The following is a 17,132-nucleotide window of genomic DNA, read 5'->3' on the forward strand; positions in this document are numbered from 1 at the left end:
AGATACACCCAAATATCAGTCACGTACACCCAAATACCAGCCACATACACCCAAATCCAGTCCTATACACATTTTGTTTTTTCAGTTAAACGAAATTAAATGAGTTCAAAATCATATTCAACTCAACCAAACATGTATAAAATGACACTACAAGGTCAAGCACAATTAGAGCAGCACCAGTTACACTTCAATACTCTTAATATATATATATCAGTCCCATACATCTTTACTTTTTTTTGGATTACATGACATTATATGAGTTCAGAATGATATTTAAGTTCAAAATGCCACTAGAAGCACCAGTCACATTCAAAGTCCGACATATACACCCAGGAATCCGCCATACAGAGTTTATATGTATACAAACCTACTTAAAAAATATGCAATATGCACAAAACAAAATTTATATGTATACACCCAAAAATCATTTCACTTGAAATTCAATACACGTTAAACCATTCACTACAAGTACGTAAAACAGCGTAAACGACTTGAACAGTTTCATCAGAACAGTAATATGAGATCTAAACCAAGAACAGTGAAACAGAGAGAGAAATACAACGATATAGTGCTTTGATTTCGAAATCAGAAACAGAAATGTGAAAAACCTAGAAGAAAAATGAAACAGTACCTTGAATAATGTTTGTTCGTTCTTTTTGGTGTTTTTTGATGGAGATTTGTATGTTTTCTTCTTGATTTCTTCTGCTTTTCGCGAGGAGTTGGACGGTTTCTTAAGAGCTTTGTTTGGTTTTGAACGTGGCTTGAATCTCGAAGGTTTGGGTATTGATTGAGGAAGAAGAGGAAGAGTCTTTCATAATGAGTGCGCTTTTGAAAAACGAAACGGTTGAGTAACGCACGTGATTTTTACGCTCGAGTGTGGAGAGTGTGGTGCGCGTGGTTTTTGTTGGGTTTGAGCTAACTTGTAGAACTTGTAAGTCAAAAAGGCTTGTATGTGTAGCAGACCTGAAACATAATATTTCAGTTTCCCAATTTTTATCTTTTAATTTCAATCTTTCTTCCATACTATGATTTTATCACAAAATTAAAAAAAAAAAAATTGAACTTTTAAATCACTCTATGATGAATTGATGACTATAATAATTTATGATGCAATTATAATTTTAGATTAGATTAAAATAAAAAAAAATTAAATTTACTAATGTAAACTCCAATCTACAACTAAATAAATAAAATTAAAATATATAAAATTAAATATTTTAATTCTTAAAAATATAAATTATTAACTATTAAATAATTTTTAAATTTTTCATATCACGAATATTTAGAACAAGAAATCACCTACTTCCTCTTGTATATCCCCATCATCAATATAAACAAAGTAATACAAGTATTAAAACATATGGAAACAATTACATGCATGATATATGCTTTTTATTGCTGGCAGAGATAATAAGGAGTTAAGGATGATAATGGAATACTAGCTGGAAAATATATGAAAAACAATCCACGTAAACATAAACCCAGTTACCCTTTTGGAATATCAAAATATAACTAACATGAACTAGTGTCTTAATTATCTCAAACAATACCCCATTCTGCTCCTAGCTTATTTTTCAGCTGGTAGAGTTCTTTCACAGGGAGGGAAACGGTTACAATCCTTCCATTATTACCACCATCTTCACTATCCTCTTTTGATGGGGATGGAAATACCAAAACTACCCCTTGATCACCTACTCCACGGAAGCTACAATTTGCCACAATTGGTTTGTGCCCATTCAGCTTCACCCCAAACAAATCAGCTTCTTCCAAATCCACAAATGTCAAGTTTGCACCATACACAAAAAAGTCCTCTTTCCCTTCATCTTTTTCCACCAACTTTTTCAATATATGGTTCTCAACCATCTTTTTCTCCGCAATGATCCTAGCCAATTCTGAAATATCAGATTGCCCAGATGCCAAATAAGGTTCAATTTTGCTCAACACCAAACCATTATTATTGGTGGGGATATCATTTTCTCCACGTTTGGAACCATTACAACTTTTTGTACATATTGTCACAGCCTTAGGTCCAACATTCCCCCTAATATGTGTAACACATTTCCATATTAGCGCTGAAATTATTTCAAAATATTTATTCATTAGGACATTATTATTATTATTATTATTATTATTATTATTATTATTATTATTATTATTATTATTATTAGATGTGGCTTTGACCAAATGGTGAAGTTGTTTAGAAGTGATATGGAAAGAGTGAGTGGCGACGTGGCTGACATTGGAAGCAAGCCAGTATTCCCCAACAATTGTGGCCCTTTTGATGGAAGCAGGATTCTCAGAAACAAGGAGGGAATTATTATTTGGTTGAATGATTATTTCTTCGTCAGGCGCAATGAGATTATTTGGGATCCGAAGAGATTTTGGTGGCACTGGCACGTGACCGGCAAGGATGTTACTCCACTTGGTTATGAAGTCCAAAGCTGAAAATGCATCGCCAAGCACGTGAGCCCAGCTCAGGCCCACGGAGAGTCCTCCACATTTGAACCACGTGAACTAAATGCAAAAGCAAATAAAACGTATTAGTGTTTTGTTATTTTTCCTTTATATGGATGACAATAAAATTTAAATTTAATTAAAATTAAAAAGTCTCATGGATTAACATTTTTGTTAAAATTTAGTCAGCATTTAATCATAAAAAAGTATATAATTTTATACTATTAAATATAATTTTATATCATTAAAAATATTAATAATAATTAATTAATAACTACAAATTACTAAATATATTGACCCTCTAATAGTACTATTATCAAAATTTTTTATCCTTAAAAACCTATTTAAAATTTTTAAACTACTCCTCTTAATCTAACCTAATTCAAATTTTCAACTATAATATAATAATATAATTCTATTATTATAATATTAATTTTATTTTTTCGTTAATAAATTTATTAATGTTTGAATTTTTTATAGTCAGATATAATTTTTTACTCTAACTTAAATATATCTATATTTGGCATATTTTAAATTTGGTTTTGCACTTTTATCCTTACTAATAAATAGTAAATACTTAGGTTGTTGTTGTTATTATTAGAAAAAATATTAAGAACTAATTTTTAGTTAACAAATATTAGTTAACTCTAAAGCTATAATTTAGAAGTTAAGATTAACCGTTTATGATTTGAATACTAGAATTTAAAATAAATAAAATAATTTTAAAGAATAGTTAATATTAACTGAAAAAAAATTAGTAGTAGCTCAACAAATTAATATGATCGTTTTTTTCATTTTTAGATATTAATATATTTATTAAATTAAATATTAAAATTATTACTGAAAATATATTTTTTATTTTCTATTATTTAGTATTTAGTAAAATTAACAAGATGAACTTTCTTATAAAAAAGAATTAAATTAACTAGTTATATTGTAAAAAAAAAAGCAAATGAAAGAAAAAAATATTAACAAAACACAAACGCTCTTATTAAAAAAAAAATAGATTGGAATTTGTATGAAATTGTGATTCAAAATTTTGTAATTATAAATTCAACTACTTGAATACTCAGAAAGACATACATATTAAAAAATGTAAGTATTTTAAAAAAACACAAATTACTAAAAAGTCAATTTAACTGATCTCATTTAGTAAAAGAATTCCAGTTTTATTATCCCGAAACGAAATGATACTGTTTTTGTAAAATAATTTGATGAGTATTTACACTTTCAGCAATATTATATAACTAAATTATTTTAGTAATTAAATTAGTCTAATAATTTATTAGATAATCAGAATATCTAGTTAAAAAAAAAATACATGTAAAAAAGTTTAGTTTAATTTAATTATAAAAATAATTAATTCACCTAATAATATTTTTTATTCCGCCTTTGCCGCACAATTACTAGGTATAATCATCATATAAATCCAAGCACATCAATAATATTAGCTAAAGACATGAAAATAAATGGATTTTTCTTTCCTTTTTATTTTCTCTAAATTTTACTTGTGAAAAATATAAAAAAATAGGATATAAATGTAAGAAGCTTTAAAATTTTTTCTTAAAACAAAAAATCATATTAACAAACACAAATTATATAATTACTACACGTCCTTACCAACTAATAACAAAGGCAAGATTGCATTATCTTGATTAAAAGAATAAAATATTAAAATAATATTAGAAAGTTTATACTATTAAAAAAATAATTTAAAAAATATAAAATATGATAAAAATAATAAAAGTTTATATTTTTATAAACTACAAATAGTTAAATAATGTTTCTTTGATCTAAAATTTTGTAAAAATATTTAAATATCACATATAAGAAATCTGAGTTTATCTCTAATTTTTCAGTTTTTAAGAAAATTTCGCATTTGTTAAAAAAAACTCACTTCATTTAAAAATATTAAAATTTGTGAATAAAAATATTTTATTTTCTAATAATATTTGTAAAAATTTATATCAAAATATAATTTTTAAATTTTTAATATATATTTAATATTTAATTATTTTTGTCAATATTTATAAATATTTAATAAATTATTTATTATTTTTATTTTATAAAATTATTTTTATTAAAGATATAAATTATCTGAAAATAATAATTTTACTTTTATTTTTAATATATAATACCACTTCATATATAGTTATATGCTTATTTTTGCCCTGTGTATTTGCATAAATTTGTAAAAAAAGTATCGTGCATTAAATTCTGTTCTGCATGGACATCATTGCTATCGATCATACTGATTTGATAGCAACAAAACACGTCCTCTTTTAGCACCTTTTACCATGCGTCTTAACTAATGTCTTCATGGGGTTTTATACAATTTTGTTTTCTCGTGAGATTTACTTATTTTTTTAGAGAAATAATAATTATTTTTATAATTAATTTTTAAAAATATTTTTTATTATTAAAGAAAATTTATTATTTTATAAGATTTAATTTTTATATAAAATTTTAAAAAGTTAATTTTTTTTTGAATAAATAATTTGAGGTTTGACAATAATGATAGTAATTAGCAATATTATGGATACAAAAAAAATTATTATTATATACAAATGTATATTTAATATTTATAAAAAATTATTATATTATTCGAAAACAAATTATTATCATGATTATTAATTAAAAGAATGAATACATACATATGTATAAAATGAATATAACAATTTTTTTACGTTTATCAATTATCTTCTACATATATAGTGTCATCTTCAATTATTCTTCTTTAAAAACACTAAATGAAATTGTATCTGTATTTATCTCTGAGAACAATCCAAAAGAAACTTTATTTATATTAGGCTATAATATATTAATTAAATATATAAAATTGGACAAGATAATAAATGTTTAATATTTTAGTTATAAAAATTTATATTTAAATTTTATGAATACAAAAAATTATTTTTATTATATGTATAATAAAAAATAATTTAAAACAAAAAACTTTAATTTAAACTTTTTTAAATATTCATTATATAGTAATAATTAAAAATATTAAAAAAATATTTTTATTAATATTAACTAACATTTTATATTTATACTATTAAAATTTATGATATAAAATTTAAAATTTAGAATTGGTGCTTAGAACTGTTTAAGTATTATGCAAAAAAAAAGTGAAAACTCGGACGTAATTAACTTCATGTGAAGTTGATAATCGAAAACTGTTAGATAAAAATTTAGTTAAATCAGTCAAATTATCTAACGATGAAGTTGATAATCGAAAACTGTTAGATAAAAATTTAGTTAAATCAGTCAAATTATCTAACGATTCTCAACTATATGTGAAGTGGACTCCACTTGATTTTCCATAAAAAAGAAATGTAGCATTGTAGCATCGTTCTAATAGTAGTAGTAGTAGAAGACTAAACCTTAACGAAAACCAGAGGGGAGAAACCAAGGTCAGGGCCAAGCACGTGGTCATGGACGAGCCCATCATCAACCTCGCGCAAGCACCCATTATTCTCATCGAACCACTCCCTGAGCGTGACGTCACGGTGCGACTCAGCGATACGCACACCGGCGTCGTTGCACTTCACGAACGGCCTTCCAGATTCGGATCTTCGAATCCGACCCGAAACATGTGAACACGTGTCAAGAAGTGGGAACATTGGCGTCTTGAGGTCCGAGATGGTGAGGCCTTGTACGGACTCAGAAGCGAAGAAGAATACGGGTCGGATGTAGTGGAGCTTCATGAGGAGGTCCATGTAGCTGAGCTGATACGCACCGTTTTCGTCACCTCGCGGGGTGGCGGGAACCACCGTTGAGATTCTTGAAGTCAGGAGCGGTGGTGCTTCGAGGTTGCCCAGTGAACCCATATTTGACCTTTTGGCAATGTGAAGGTGAAACGGTGCGTTTTGGGGGTGACTGTGTGAGGGATAAAGTGTTGCTTGTATGGGCTGGTATTTATATTGGAAGAAAGTATAGGAAGCTAATGGTCTAAGCGTACAATGTGTACAATGGAGGTTTAGAAAATATTAGAGATATGACTATTAATATTATATTGTCTTATCAAGTTACGTTTTTGGGATGAGTGATTTCATGACATGGTATTAGAATTCTAGATCCGAAAGGTCAAGAATTTGATTTTTAGTGAACTCCAAAATTAGCTTAAGTTTTTGGGATGAATGATTTTATGACGTGAGATGTTTATTATTCCTGATATCCGGATGGTTATTCTAGATAGTATGTGTGATGTTTATTTTATTCATGGATCAAAATTTAGTCAATTATACACATTATACGCTTAGGCCATCGACTCCCTAATAGTACTCTATTGTTGGTTATGCGTTGAGAAAAAGTTGAGTAATGTGTGTACTCTAAATTTATTTACAAGGGATGGTTGGGGTAATGGTAGATGAGGAAATGGGATGGACCTACATTCTGACACGGTTTTAATCAAATCAATCAAAGGATCCAAACAACTTAATGAAATTGCATAAGGATTTTGATTGCAAGTTCCAAATTCTCCCAGGTTCAAATTTTGTGGTCCATTCAAATATAATAAATAAATAATATAAATATATAGAGTTTAATTATCTTGGTAATTGAATTGGTGGAAAAGAGTTCTATAGTGTTATTCAATTAAAAGAATTATATTTGTATGGGTAATAATCTATACTTAGTGCTTGTTATGAAGTAAGTCTCATACTCTCATTTATGAAATGTAAGTTGTAACTTGTAACTTTGAATGAATTCATATTAACCACAGTCCATACCAAATTGTTCCAATTTGTGTGTTATAAGTTTGTCGAATTGTTATAGACCACAGGGTAAACCTAAAACCAAGTCTTCAGTCTCTGCCTCTATGCTATAAGGCTATAACTAACTATGCTTGCCCGGTTGTCAATACTCGGGTCTGACAATTTTTTAACAAAATATTTGTACTTTTTAAAAGAAAATTTTTATTTTATGTTTTTTTTTTTTTACGAAAGATGAAAACTATGTCATTTGAGCTATTACTCATTGGCTTTTCAAATTTTGAAAAGATATTTTATGTTTGATAAATAAAAAAAAGTGGATATTATCATAAAAATTTTATAATTATCTTTATATATAGATGTTTTTTTTTTTTACCGTTAGATTAAGTCTAACAAACTGAAAATAAAATAAAAACTTTATCATGATTAAGCCTAACAAACTAAAAATGAAATAATCAGCTACGTCCGTAGAAGTATGGAACCTTTATTCAAACTATTCAATCAACCCCACAATTCACCAGTGTGACTGGCTGATATTTATACATTGTTTTTATATTATTTTTTTAACTTTGGATTGAGAATTACATCTTTTAATGTGTAAATCACTCAAATAAATAAGACTCAACATATTAGGGTTTTTTATTTTAATAAATAAATAAATTATAATAATTACAAAAATAAATAATTTAAAAAATATTTATCAAAATAAATATTTTTTTTATTTCGTTTACACTATAAACGAGATAATTTTGTATGTATCTCGTTTAAATATTTTGTTTACACTGTAAACGAGATACATGTATTTAAAAAATTTTTTGAAAATAATAAAAAATATTAATAATATCAATAATCCAAACTTTATGAGCTATAACTCAAATGACATAGTCTCTCCATACTCAATTAAGAGGTTGTGGGTTCGAGTCTCCTATCTTTGATTTAAAAAAAAATAGTACATAAAAAGGTTGATAGAAAAGATTAAAATAGATATGTTTGATTAATTAGTACTAAAAAAGAGTAAATAAAAGATTTTAGATTAGCCAATGAGTAATAGCTCAAATGGCATACACTCCTTATGCTCAATTAAGAAGTTGTGGGTTTGAGTATCGTATCTTTCCAAATTATATTATTAATATTTTTTTATTATTTTAAATATTATATTTAATTATTTATAAATACATATATCTCGTTTACAGTGTAAACGAAATATAAATGAGATATATAAAAATTAAAAAAAAAACACACATATCTGATTTATATATTATAAACGAAATACATACAAAATTATCTCGTTTACATTGTAAACAAAATAAGAAATAAATATTTATTTAAATAAATATTTTTTAAATTATTTATTTCGATAATTATTACATTTATTTAATTTATAAAAATAAAAAATCCCAACATATTATTGTCCTAAATTGACTTCTATTAATTATATATAAGAAACGTTCTAACATAACGTGTTACGACTACATGTTAACAAATCGCTGTCACTATGAAAAGAAAATAAAATCCCTCTAGGTATGATTTATTATGATAGTGGCGGTATAATTTGTTCTAGGTTAAAACGAGCGATTTAGCCTTACACATATATACCACACATCTTGGTTTTATCTATAAAGACTAACTATACTAACACTTATCACAATCTTTATAAAACTAGTAAAAAAACCTATACTATTAATATAAAAACAAATTTTATTTACTAACTTTTTCATTTATATATCCAATAATATAAGTAATTAATGTTATCTAATGAGTTAAACCCCAAAATAGTTCCTGAGATTCACAAAATACATCGATTTAATTTTTGACTTTTCAATTACACTAATTACGTCTTCCAAATTACAAAAAATGCATCAACGTGGTCCCTCTCGAATTTTCCATTCATATGTCTTGCTGGCAGAAGTGACGTGGCGAATGATTGCCACGTTGGAGGATGGGAAACGTTGTCGTATTGGGTTTTGGCGCTAAACCCATAACTAGACGATGCCGTTTTAACTAGGAAGTATTAACAAAACGTTCAAACCCCCCTCCCAATATTCAAAGAGATCACTTCATCTTCTGCAAACTGAAAGCGCCAAACCCTGGCATTCGAGAGTCCTGGCGAGGCTTTTCGGACTAAAACAATTTGGAGTTCAGAGGAACCTGGTCATCGTTGGCTTAAGATTGGTGAAGGAAGGAGCAAAGATTCTGTGTGAAATCCTCTGTGACAGAGGTAAGCATGCAGTATATTAGATAGTCTTGTTCAGTTTTCCATAGTGGTAAGGTATCCATCATTATGGATTTTACTTGGGAATTTGGTGTAGATTGATGGAAAATCATGGATGCTATGTTAGTAGGTATGGTTTTTTGCACCAGGTGGTGTGGGTAAGGGTTTTCGGAATGCTTTGTTTTCAAACCGAAAATATGGGCATTTCTATAATGGCATAGTCATTGAAGTAGTTGTTAGTAAGCAATTTTGGAATATGATCTGTTGTTGTTTGCTGATTCCATATGTTAGATAAAATGTTGTATTTTTTTGATACAGATGGAAAAGTTGCTAGATATCATGTTCCATCATGGTGGAACGTTTAAGAAGAATGTTGATAAAAGATTGGTTTACTCACCTGACAATAGAACTTGCTTAAGAGATTTAGATGAGGATACACTTGATGTCTTCTTCGTCAGGAACTATTTCAAGGAGTTGGGATATGACAAGGTAGTTGAGTGCTGGTGGCTGGTTCCGGATAGGAGCTCGGAGGTTAGATTGAGAGCTCTGACCACTGATGATGAATTAAGAGATATGTGCTTCCATGCACAGAGGAATGATGGAGTAGTCGATGTTTATTTCGAACATGGAGTTTCCACGCCTGAACTGATGGAGGGGAAAGAAGTTGTTCCGTGTCTGGATTATGTTCCACAAGAGGAGCCTGGTGGTGACTTAAACAAGAACACCCCTGAGGATACCTTAAATGAAATTCCAGATGACAAATCAACTCCTGACCCAGTTCCTCCTACTCCAATTTCCATCCCAAACAGTCCAATTGCAATCCCAAATCCTGCTAACACCCCCACCACAAGACTTATCCATGATGACACCAAGTCCATGGCTGATTATGAGAACCCCAAACTTCATCATATATCCAACCCAAAACCCACTAGAAAGCCCAATACAACCCCAATTGTCAAGCAGAATCAGAAACCCAAGCAGAACCAGAAGCCCAAGAAAACTCAACCAAAGCCCAAGCCCAAGTTTACTTCGAAGCCCAAGCCCAAATTTAACCCACCTAAAAGAATCACAAGATCTCAGGTAAAGGGATATTGGAGTGCTAACAAAGGAAAGCAAACTGTTCATGTGGATTTACTACAAACGAATCAACCAATGATGAGGGGAGTTCAGAGGATGACTCTTATGTCCCTGTGCAGGAGGCCAGCTCTAGTAGTGATGATGAATTGGTTACACAACCAATTAGGAAAGAGGTCAAGAAGGTTTAGAAGGCCTCAGCCATGGCCAAAGAAAAGGAAAAGATGTATAAAGACACCATTATGCAAGATGATGATGCAATTGTTGCAGACTTATCTGATGTAGAGGTGGACCTTGGTTTTCTGGAAAGTCCAGGAGACGGACTGTTGTATGATGCTCTTGACTCGAGTATAGAATCTGATGGTGCCAACTCGTGGCACTCGAAGGAGATGAAGACTCCTCCTAATTCTGAAGATGAATTAGAATCGGATGAATTTTCCATCTTCCAAGAGGGCCAGAGATTTGGTGAGCTGCACTTCAAGTGGGCATGAAGTTTAATACTAAACAAGAGTTCAGGGATGCTGTGTGAGAGTTTACCATTCAGGAGGGTAGGAGGAATAAGTTTGTAAAGAATGACAATGTGAGGTGTAGGGTAGTGTGCCGAGTGGAAGAGTGCTCATAGATTGTTTACGGCTCAAGGGATCATGAGGACTCTTGCTGGAAAATCAAGACTTTTTATGACGATCATACATATCCAAGAGAAAATTCTGATAGGACTACAAACAGAGCTTGGCTGCCTAGTAAGTTGGTCAAAAAAGTTAGAAAGATGTAGGTGTTACAAACACTCTTCCACCACCAGTGGCTGCATCGTAAGCTGAAGAGGTTGAATTATCCTAACCAAGCTATGGTGAAACACAAGATGAGGTATAAAATGTCCCAAAATATTTGTTGTTTACTTCCTAGATTTAACTTCCCTTTTCACACTAACTCATACTAATTCTCACACTTAACTCAGGCACTACCACCAACAACAAAAATGCCACATAAATTACCAACCAAACGGAGAAACTCACCACAACTAGTAACTACTTCTGTCGATTCCATGCAAGGAGCAAGTGCAGCCAGATCTTCAAGGTTGGAAAATTTCATGAAGTTTGTTCTAACACCACAGTTCAAGGCACCAAGGAAGAAAAATTCTTGATTTTGGATGTTCTAGCTGCTGATTTCAGAATATATATGGGATTTAGGCAGTGGTTATTTTTTGGGTTTTTTGTTATTTCCCTACAAGAATAGCTCTTAGCCAGACTGTATGGTTTATTTTAATTTTCTGGTAGTAAATACTTTAACAGAGTTTAAACTTGAAGGTCTTCTTGTTTCAAAATTGGTGGCTGTTTCATTTTGTTTATCTTTATGTGGTCAATTGATAGTGTGTTACATTGACAATGTCTTGTTTATAATCAACAACTACTATTATCATTTTACCTCTCTGTTCATTCAGTTTGGATTTCATTTTGTAAAATCTATCTACAAAGAACACACAAATAAACTAAAGAGTTCCCATACATTCATTAACATATGCTTTCAAACACAGTTCTTATATTTTTACCATCACAACTAAAACAATAACTAATAGAGAAAAAAACAGCAATCCTAACATTTGTATCATATATTTCTGGGTCCTTAACTCAGCCTCCAAATTGCCAATCCTCAAAGCAAGACTAATGCTCAATTCTTCATTGTTGTATGCCGCAGTGTCTTCCAAATTTTCTTTATCATCTTCTACAATGTCTGCCCATCGAAAGAACCCACACCATCTTCTTCCACTACTCTGTGAACACGAAATTTAATAGTTACCATCAAAATAGTCAACAACAAATCTTCAGGAAATACTCACGTTGTAATTCGAGCATCCAAAGAAGGGCTTATTTGGGTGGATTTCTGTTCTAGACCATCAGAGCACAGGACATTTCCCACACCCACACCGCTCTGGTACTCGCGAGCCTCTGCTCTGACTTGGCCTCCTTGTGGTTGATCGCATAGAACTTCCCTCTCCTTCATCTGCACGTCCAACCATCATCCAACCAGCAGAGCAACGACTACGAGAATAAGCAGGGAAGAAGAAGATGATGAAGACGAAGAAGTGGTGCGCTACTTCTGAGTTAGGGTTTAAAAAGGGATCAGGGACCAAATTGGGTCATAGACTTTCATTTGCCACATCATGCAACCGTTAGATACTCTAGCGTGGCAATCATTCGCCACGTCACTCCCGTCGGCAAGACATATGAATGGAAAATTCGAGAGGGACCACGTTGATGTATTTTTTGCAATCTGGAGTATGTAATTAGGGCAATTGAAAAGTCAGAGACTAAATCGGTGCATTTTGTGAATCTCAGGGACCACTTTGGGATTTAACTCGTCATCTAATCTATAAAGACAATCTTTATTATCCACCGTACCACATAGTACTTTTTGATGTTTGTATCTCATCACTCAACAATTGAAGCTAAATGAAATAAAGACAACCCAATGCGATTCTAGTCTCTCTTTCCCACTAAATCGTTGGGACTCAAACCGATTTATATAGACCAATGAATCCTAGTAAATCGTTCTGCCTAAATTGATTTATCCGCACTCCTTCTAGCACACTAAATTGTTGTGGCTCTTAGCATTTCATATAAGTGTGTGTACAAGACACGATCATTCTAACCTATAATGAATTACATAGCCACTTCGTTCATGGTAAATTCTCACCTAGGACTTTTAATAAGATTTTTTCTTGTGGTAAATCATTTTTATGTTAAAACTATATAACATTTAGAGATTAAATCTACATAAATACAATTTTCTGAAACAAGTTACATTCATGTCCTGATTTAACTTTATGTAAATTGCGGTAGCCTACCACAGTTTACGATTCTCATGTAATCCGCTGCACCCTATTGCGGATTACGAGTAACACTCACTTAAATTTAATCTGCTATATTCTGTCAGTTTATGATTCTCACATAAAGTATAAATTGCTACGTCCCTACCACGATTTATGCTCAACTAAATCGAAGCATAAATTGCTAAGGGCAGTTTATGAACAAGTAGAATAAAGTAGTAAACCGTATCACGAAACATAAGTTTATGAAAAAAATAGATAAAAAACTTACAATTAGAACACCATTAGTCAGACATTTTTTAAACATTGTAGCAATTTATTCAGTTTTATTCTGTTTGTTCATAAACCGCTACACTCTGTAGCAATTTATGCTTCAATTTCGTTGAGCATAAATCGTGATAGGGGTGTAGCGGTTTATACTTTGTGTGAGTGCAAACGTAAATCGCGGCAAGATATAGCGGATTAAACTTAAGTGGGTGTTGCTCGTAATCTGTGATAGAGTGCAACAAATTACATGAGAATTATAAATCGTGGTAAATTGTTGCGATTTACATAAAGTTAAATTAGGACATGAATGTAACCTGTTTTTAAAAAATTGTATTTATGTAAATTGCATATATATATATATATATAAATAATGGAGTAGTTTTATTTATTTGAGGAATTTATCCTCTTAATTTTATTTTTTGCTAAAAAGTAACTTTAACATACTTGTTAAAAAGGGTAAAAATAACCTTTTCAATTTTTTTTATTAAAATTGTGGGAGCCTTAAAAAGCCTAGTTTTTTATTATTAAAATATAATTGTCTACATTAAATATCCTTAACAAATATACTAAAATTATTCATTTATAAAAAATTATATTTTAGAGATTTAAAGAGAGAACGTGATCAATTTTTCTCAAAATATTGAATACATTAAAAATTTTAATATTTTAAATAAGGTTATTTGGATAATAAATATCTCATAAATTCATAGCAAATTTAGACTTTTTTTGTTTGTCAACCTTATAGTAAAAGAAAAAGAAAATCAGAAGAGCAAAAGATTGAAATGTACAATCATATGATATGAGAGTAAAAAATAGTGCCTCGACAGCCCCATTACCCATTAGAGTGGTTGGGAAAAACTAGCTGAGTTCGATCTTTACGCCACATTCATGAAGTGTACAAAATATTTACTTGGGGACAAAATATTTGGTTTAGCGTCAGAGTATGATTACGGACAAAACTTATTATGGTTTTTGCTCAAGCCCATACCTTTAGACTATAGTAGAGTTCTATAGAATTATAACGTGTTAGTCAATTGATACAAATTGAGTCCATACAAGCTGGGAGTCATTCAAAAACCAAAATTTGAAAAATGGATAATATGACGAGACACGTAAAGCAATTCTCACAAAAAGAGTTGGTAGCAATTTTGACTATTGAGACTTGCCAGCCCCATAAATGCTAGTCTTGCATATGCTATTTTTTAACAAATTTGAGTTGGTTCGATATCTATGATCTAGGAGTAAAATCTATTTTTCTTTTTACGAGTATCAATTTTATCATGCGTCATGTAACATCATACTACACAAAATTTTACGTTTAAATCGTAAATCAAAGATAGTTAGACATTACGACACCTAAAAAAATATATAATATAGATATAGAAGAATAACATCATAACTAAGAACCCGTGAAGAAATTAAAACTTCGAATGACCGATACTCACATACGAAAAACATTAATACGAGTGAATGTCATATGTTAAAGCAGAATATATATATAAAAGTTTGGATAGAATACATAATAATTATTAGTCTTGACCCGCGAAAACAAGGCCAGCTAGAAAATATTATAAAACCAGATGTACAAAATACAATTCTGTTTCTCTAAAATAAAATCTCAAAGAAAAAAGTAAACTAATACATGTTCAATAGTGGAGAAATATGCTAAGTACAAAATAAACTTCAAAAGTAAAGTCTTCTTCACTTCACCAACGAGTCCCACATTTTCAGCAAAATGCGTCACGTCCTGTTATCTGAAAAATCAACAATTTTCACAATGGGTGAGAACTCAAAGGTAGTAGTTCCAAATAGAGATTGTGTAAAACTATATGAACCCGTTGGACAATCCTACTCTCCAAACTCGTAAGGTTCAAACCTCGGGTTCTTTCTAATCTAAACAGAGTTAAGTTACTAAATTTCAATTCCATATCTATATCTAATTTCAATCATTTTCAATATATTACTATCCAAATTCCAATACTACAATTGTTCGGTCCATCATTTAGTTCAGTAATTTTAATCACAAACATTAATCAATACGGGTTTAATTCGCTATGCTTAGCATTTTCTGATCTATCATCGATCTCATTCATTCCCATAGTCATAATCATCATTAATCCCAAGTTTCATGTCTCAACAATAAAATCATATACAAACAATAAACAATACAAAGCAAACACAAGTAGAGAACAAGTATGGCAAGTATTTCAATTAGTAATTAAACAGAAATATACAGTTTGGTAAATCCAGATAAATATGCACACTCAAACAATAGCAAACAAATGCACATGATGCATGTCTGTCCTACTGGCCATGAACTCACGTGTCTATTAAACTAACATAACCCGAGACATCCCATAACTAACTTGGACATTGTCTCTCAATTGCGCATCTTCAGGAGGAAAAACCTATTCCGGACTATAGCAAGCCGGTCTCAGAGGGAGAGTGCCCTGTCACCTTATCACTGGAGGTATCACTCTATCGAGTGTCATGTCACTTGTCTCAAAGGGAGAGTGCCCTGTTACCTTGCAATAAGAGAGAACGTGGACAAAACAACCCACCACATTCCTCAAGAGAAACATTCCAAGCTTATTATAAGCTAGTCTCAGAGGAAGAGTACCTTGTCACCTTCTCTACGTCACACCGCAACCACAAAACAAGCGGGATGAAACCATCGTCCTTACCCGGTGCATGTGCCAAATCAATACGCAAGCGAGACGAACCTCCGACCTTGCCTCGCAAGCGGAACAAACCTCTCACCTTGCCTCTCAATAATCTTTGTCAATCTCAAACACGCAAGCGAGATGAGACCACCGTCCTTGCCAAATCGGTCATTCAGACCACAATCAGTCATAATCATTTACTATAATCAATTTTATAAGTTATTAGATTTCTTAACCCGAGTTCTTTATCAAATACTCAATTTTGTTCTATGGGTGAATGTGATAACACCATCGTCCTCACTATGGGCAAAACAAGGCTAACATTCCCACTTAACCTGGAACAAGTGAGACAAACCACAATCCTTATGTCTTATTCAGGTGCCTTAAATTTCAATTTAAACAAGTAGGACAAATCACAATCTTTACATTTTACTCAAAAAGTCAATCATTAATTATTAACTTTAATCAATTCTACAAATGATTAGATAATTTAACCTCAATTTATTATTAATTTCTCAAGTTTAGATTCATTAACCCCACAAATTTTATAGAAATATTTAGATAACTGTTTAAAAATACACATAAAAAAAGAAATAAAAATTTGACCTCTATATTTTTATTTTATTTTTTAAAAATATTATTCGTTATTGACACAAAAATTACCAAAAAATATATATTCAATAAAAAATTTTATCAAAATTTAATTTTTAAAATATTTTTTAAAAATATATATTTAATATTTTAATTATACTTTTAAATATTTAAAAATATTTTTATCGATAACAAAATTTAAATGTATTTTTGTGAACAATAAAATTAGTCCATTGGATTTTATTTCCGTTTACCGTTTTATAAACGGTGAGAAATAGGTTTTTTTTTTTTTTTGGACATTGGTGACAAATAGGTTAAAAAGCCACTGAAATGCT

The 17,132-nt window shown here is 30.6% G+C and overlaps 1 protein-coding gene across 1 annotated transcript; it reads right to left on the reverse strand.

Moving 5' to 3' along the window:
- Positions 1-1,281: 1,281 nt before the first annotated feature.
- LOC107608475 (protein ECERIFERUM 2) lies at positions 1,282-6,332 on the reverse strand. The gene is made up of 2 exons (XM_016310254.3): positions 5,838-6,332; positions 1,282-2,514 (listed from the first exon to the last, which is right to left on the reverse strand). Exons 1-2 carry the CDS (start codon positions 6,282-6,284, stop codon positions 1,540-1,542), a joined length of 1,422 nt encoding a protein of 473 aa, XP_016165740.2. The 5' UTR covers positions 6,285-6,332; the 3' UTR covers positions 1,282-1,539.
- Positions 6,333-17,132: the final 10,800 nt, after the last annotated feature.

Source organism: Arachis ipaensis, chromosome B7 (genome assembly GCF_059453495.1).
Source record: "Arachis ipaensis isolate K30076 ecotype BB chromosome B7, ASM5945349v1, whole genome shotgun sequence".
In the NCBI taxonomy this organism is placed as follows: Eukaryota; Viridiplantae; Streptophyta; class Magnoliopsida; order Fabales; family Fabaceae; genus Arachis; species Arachis ipaensis.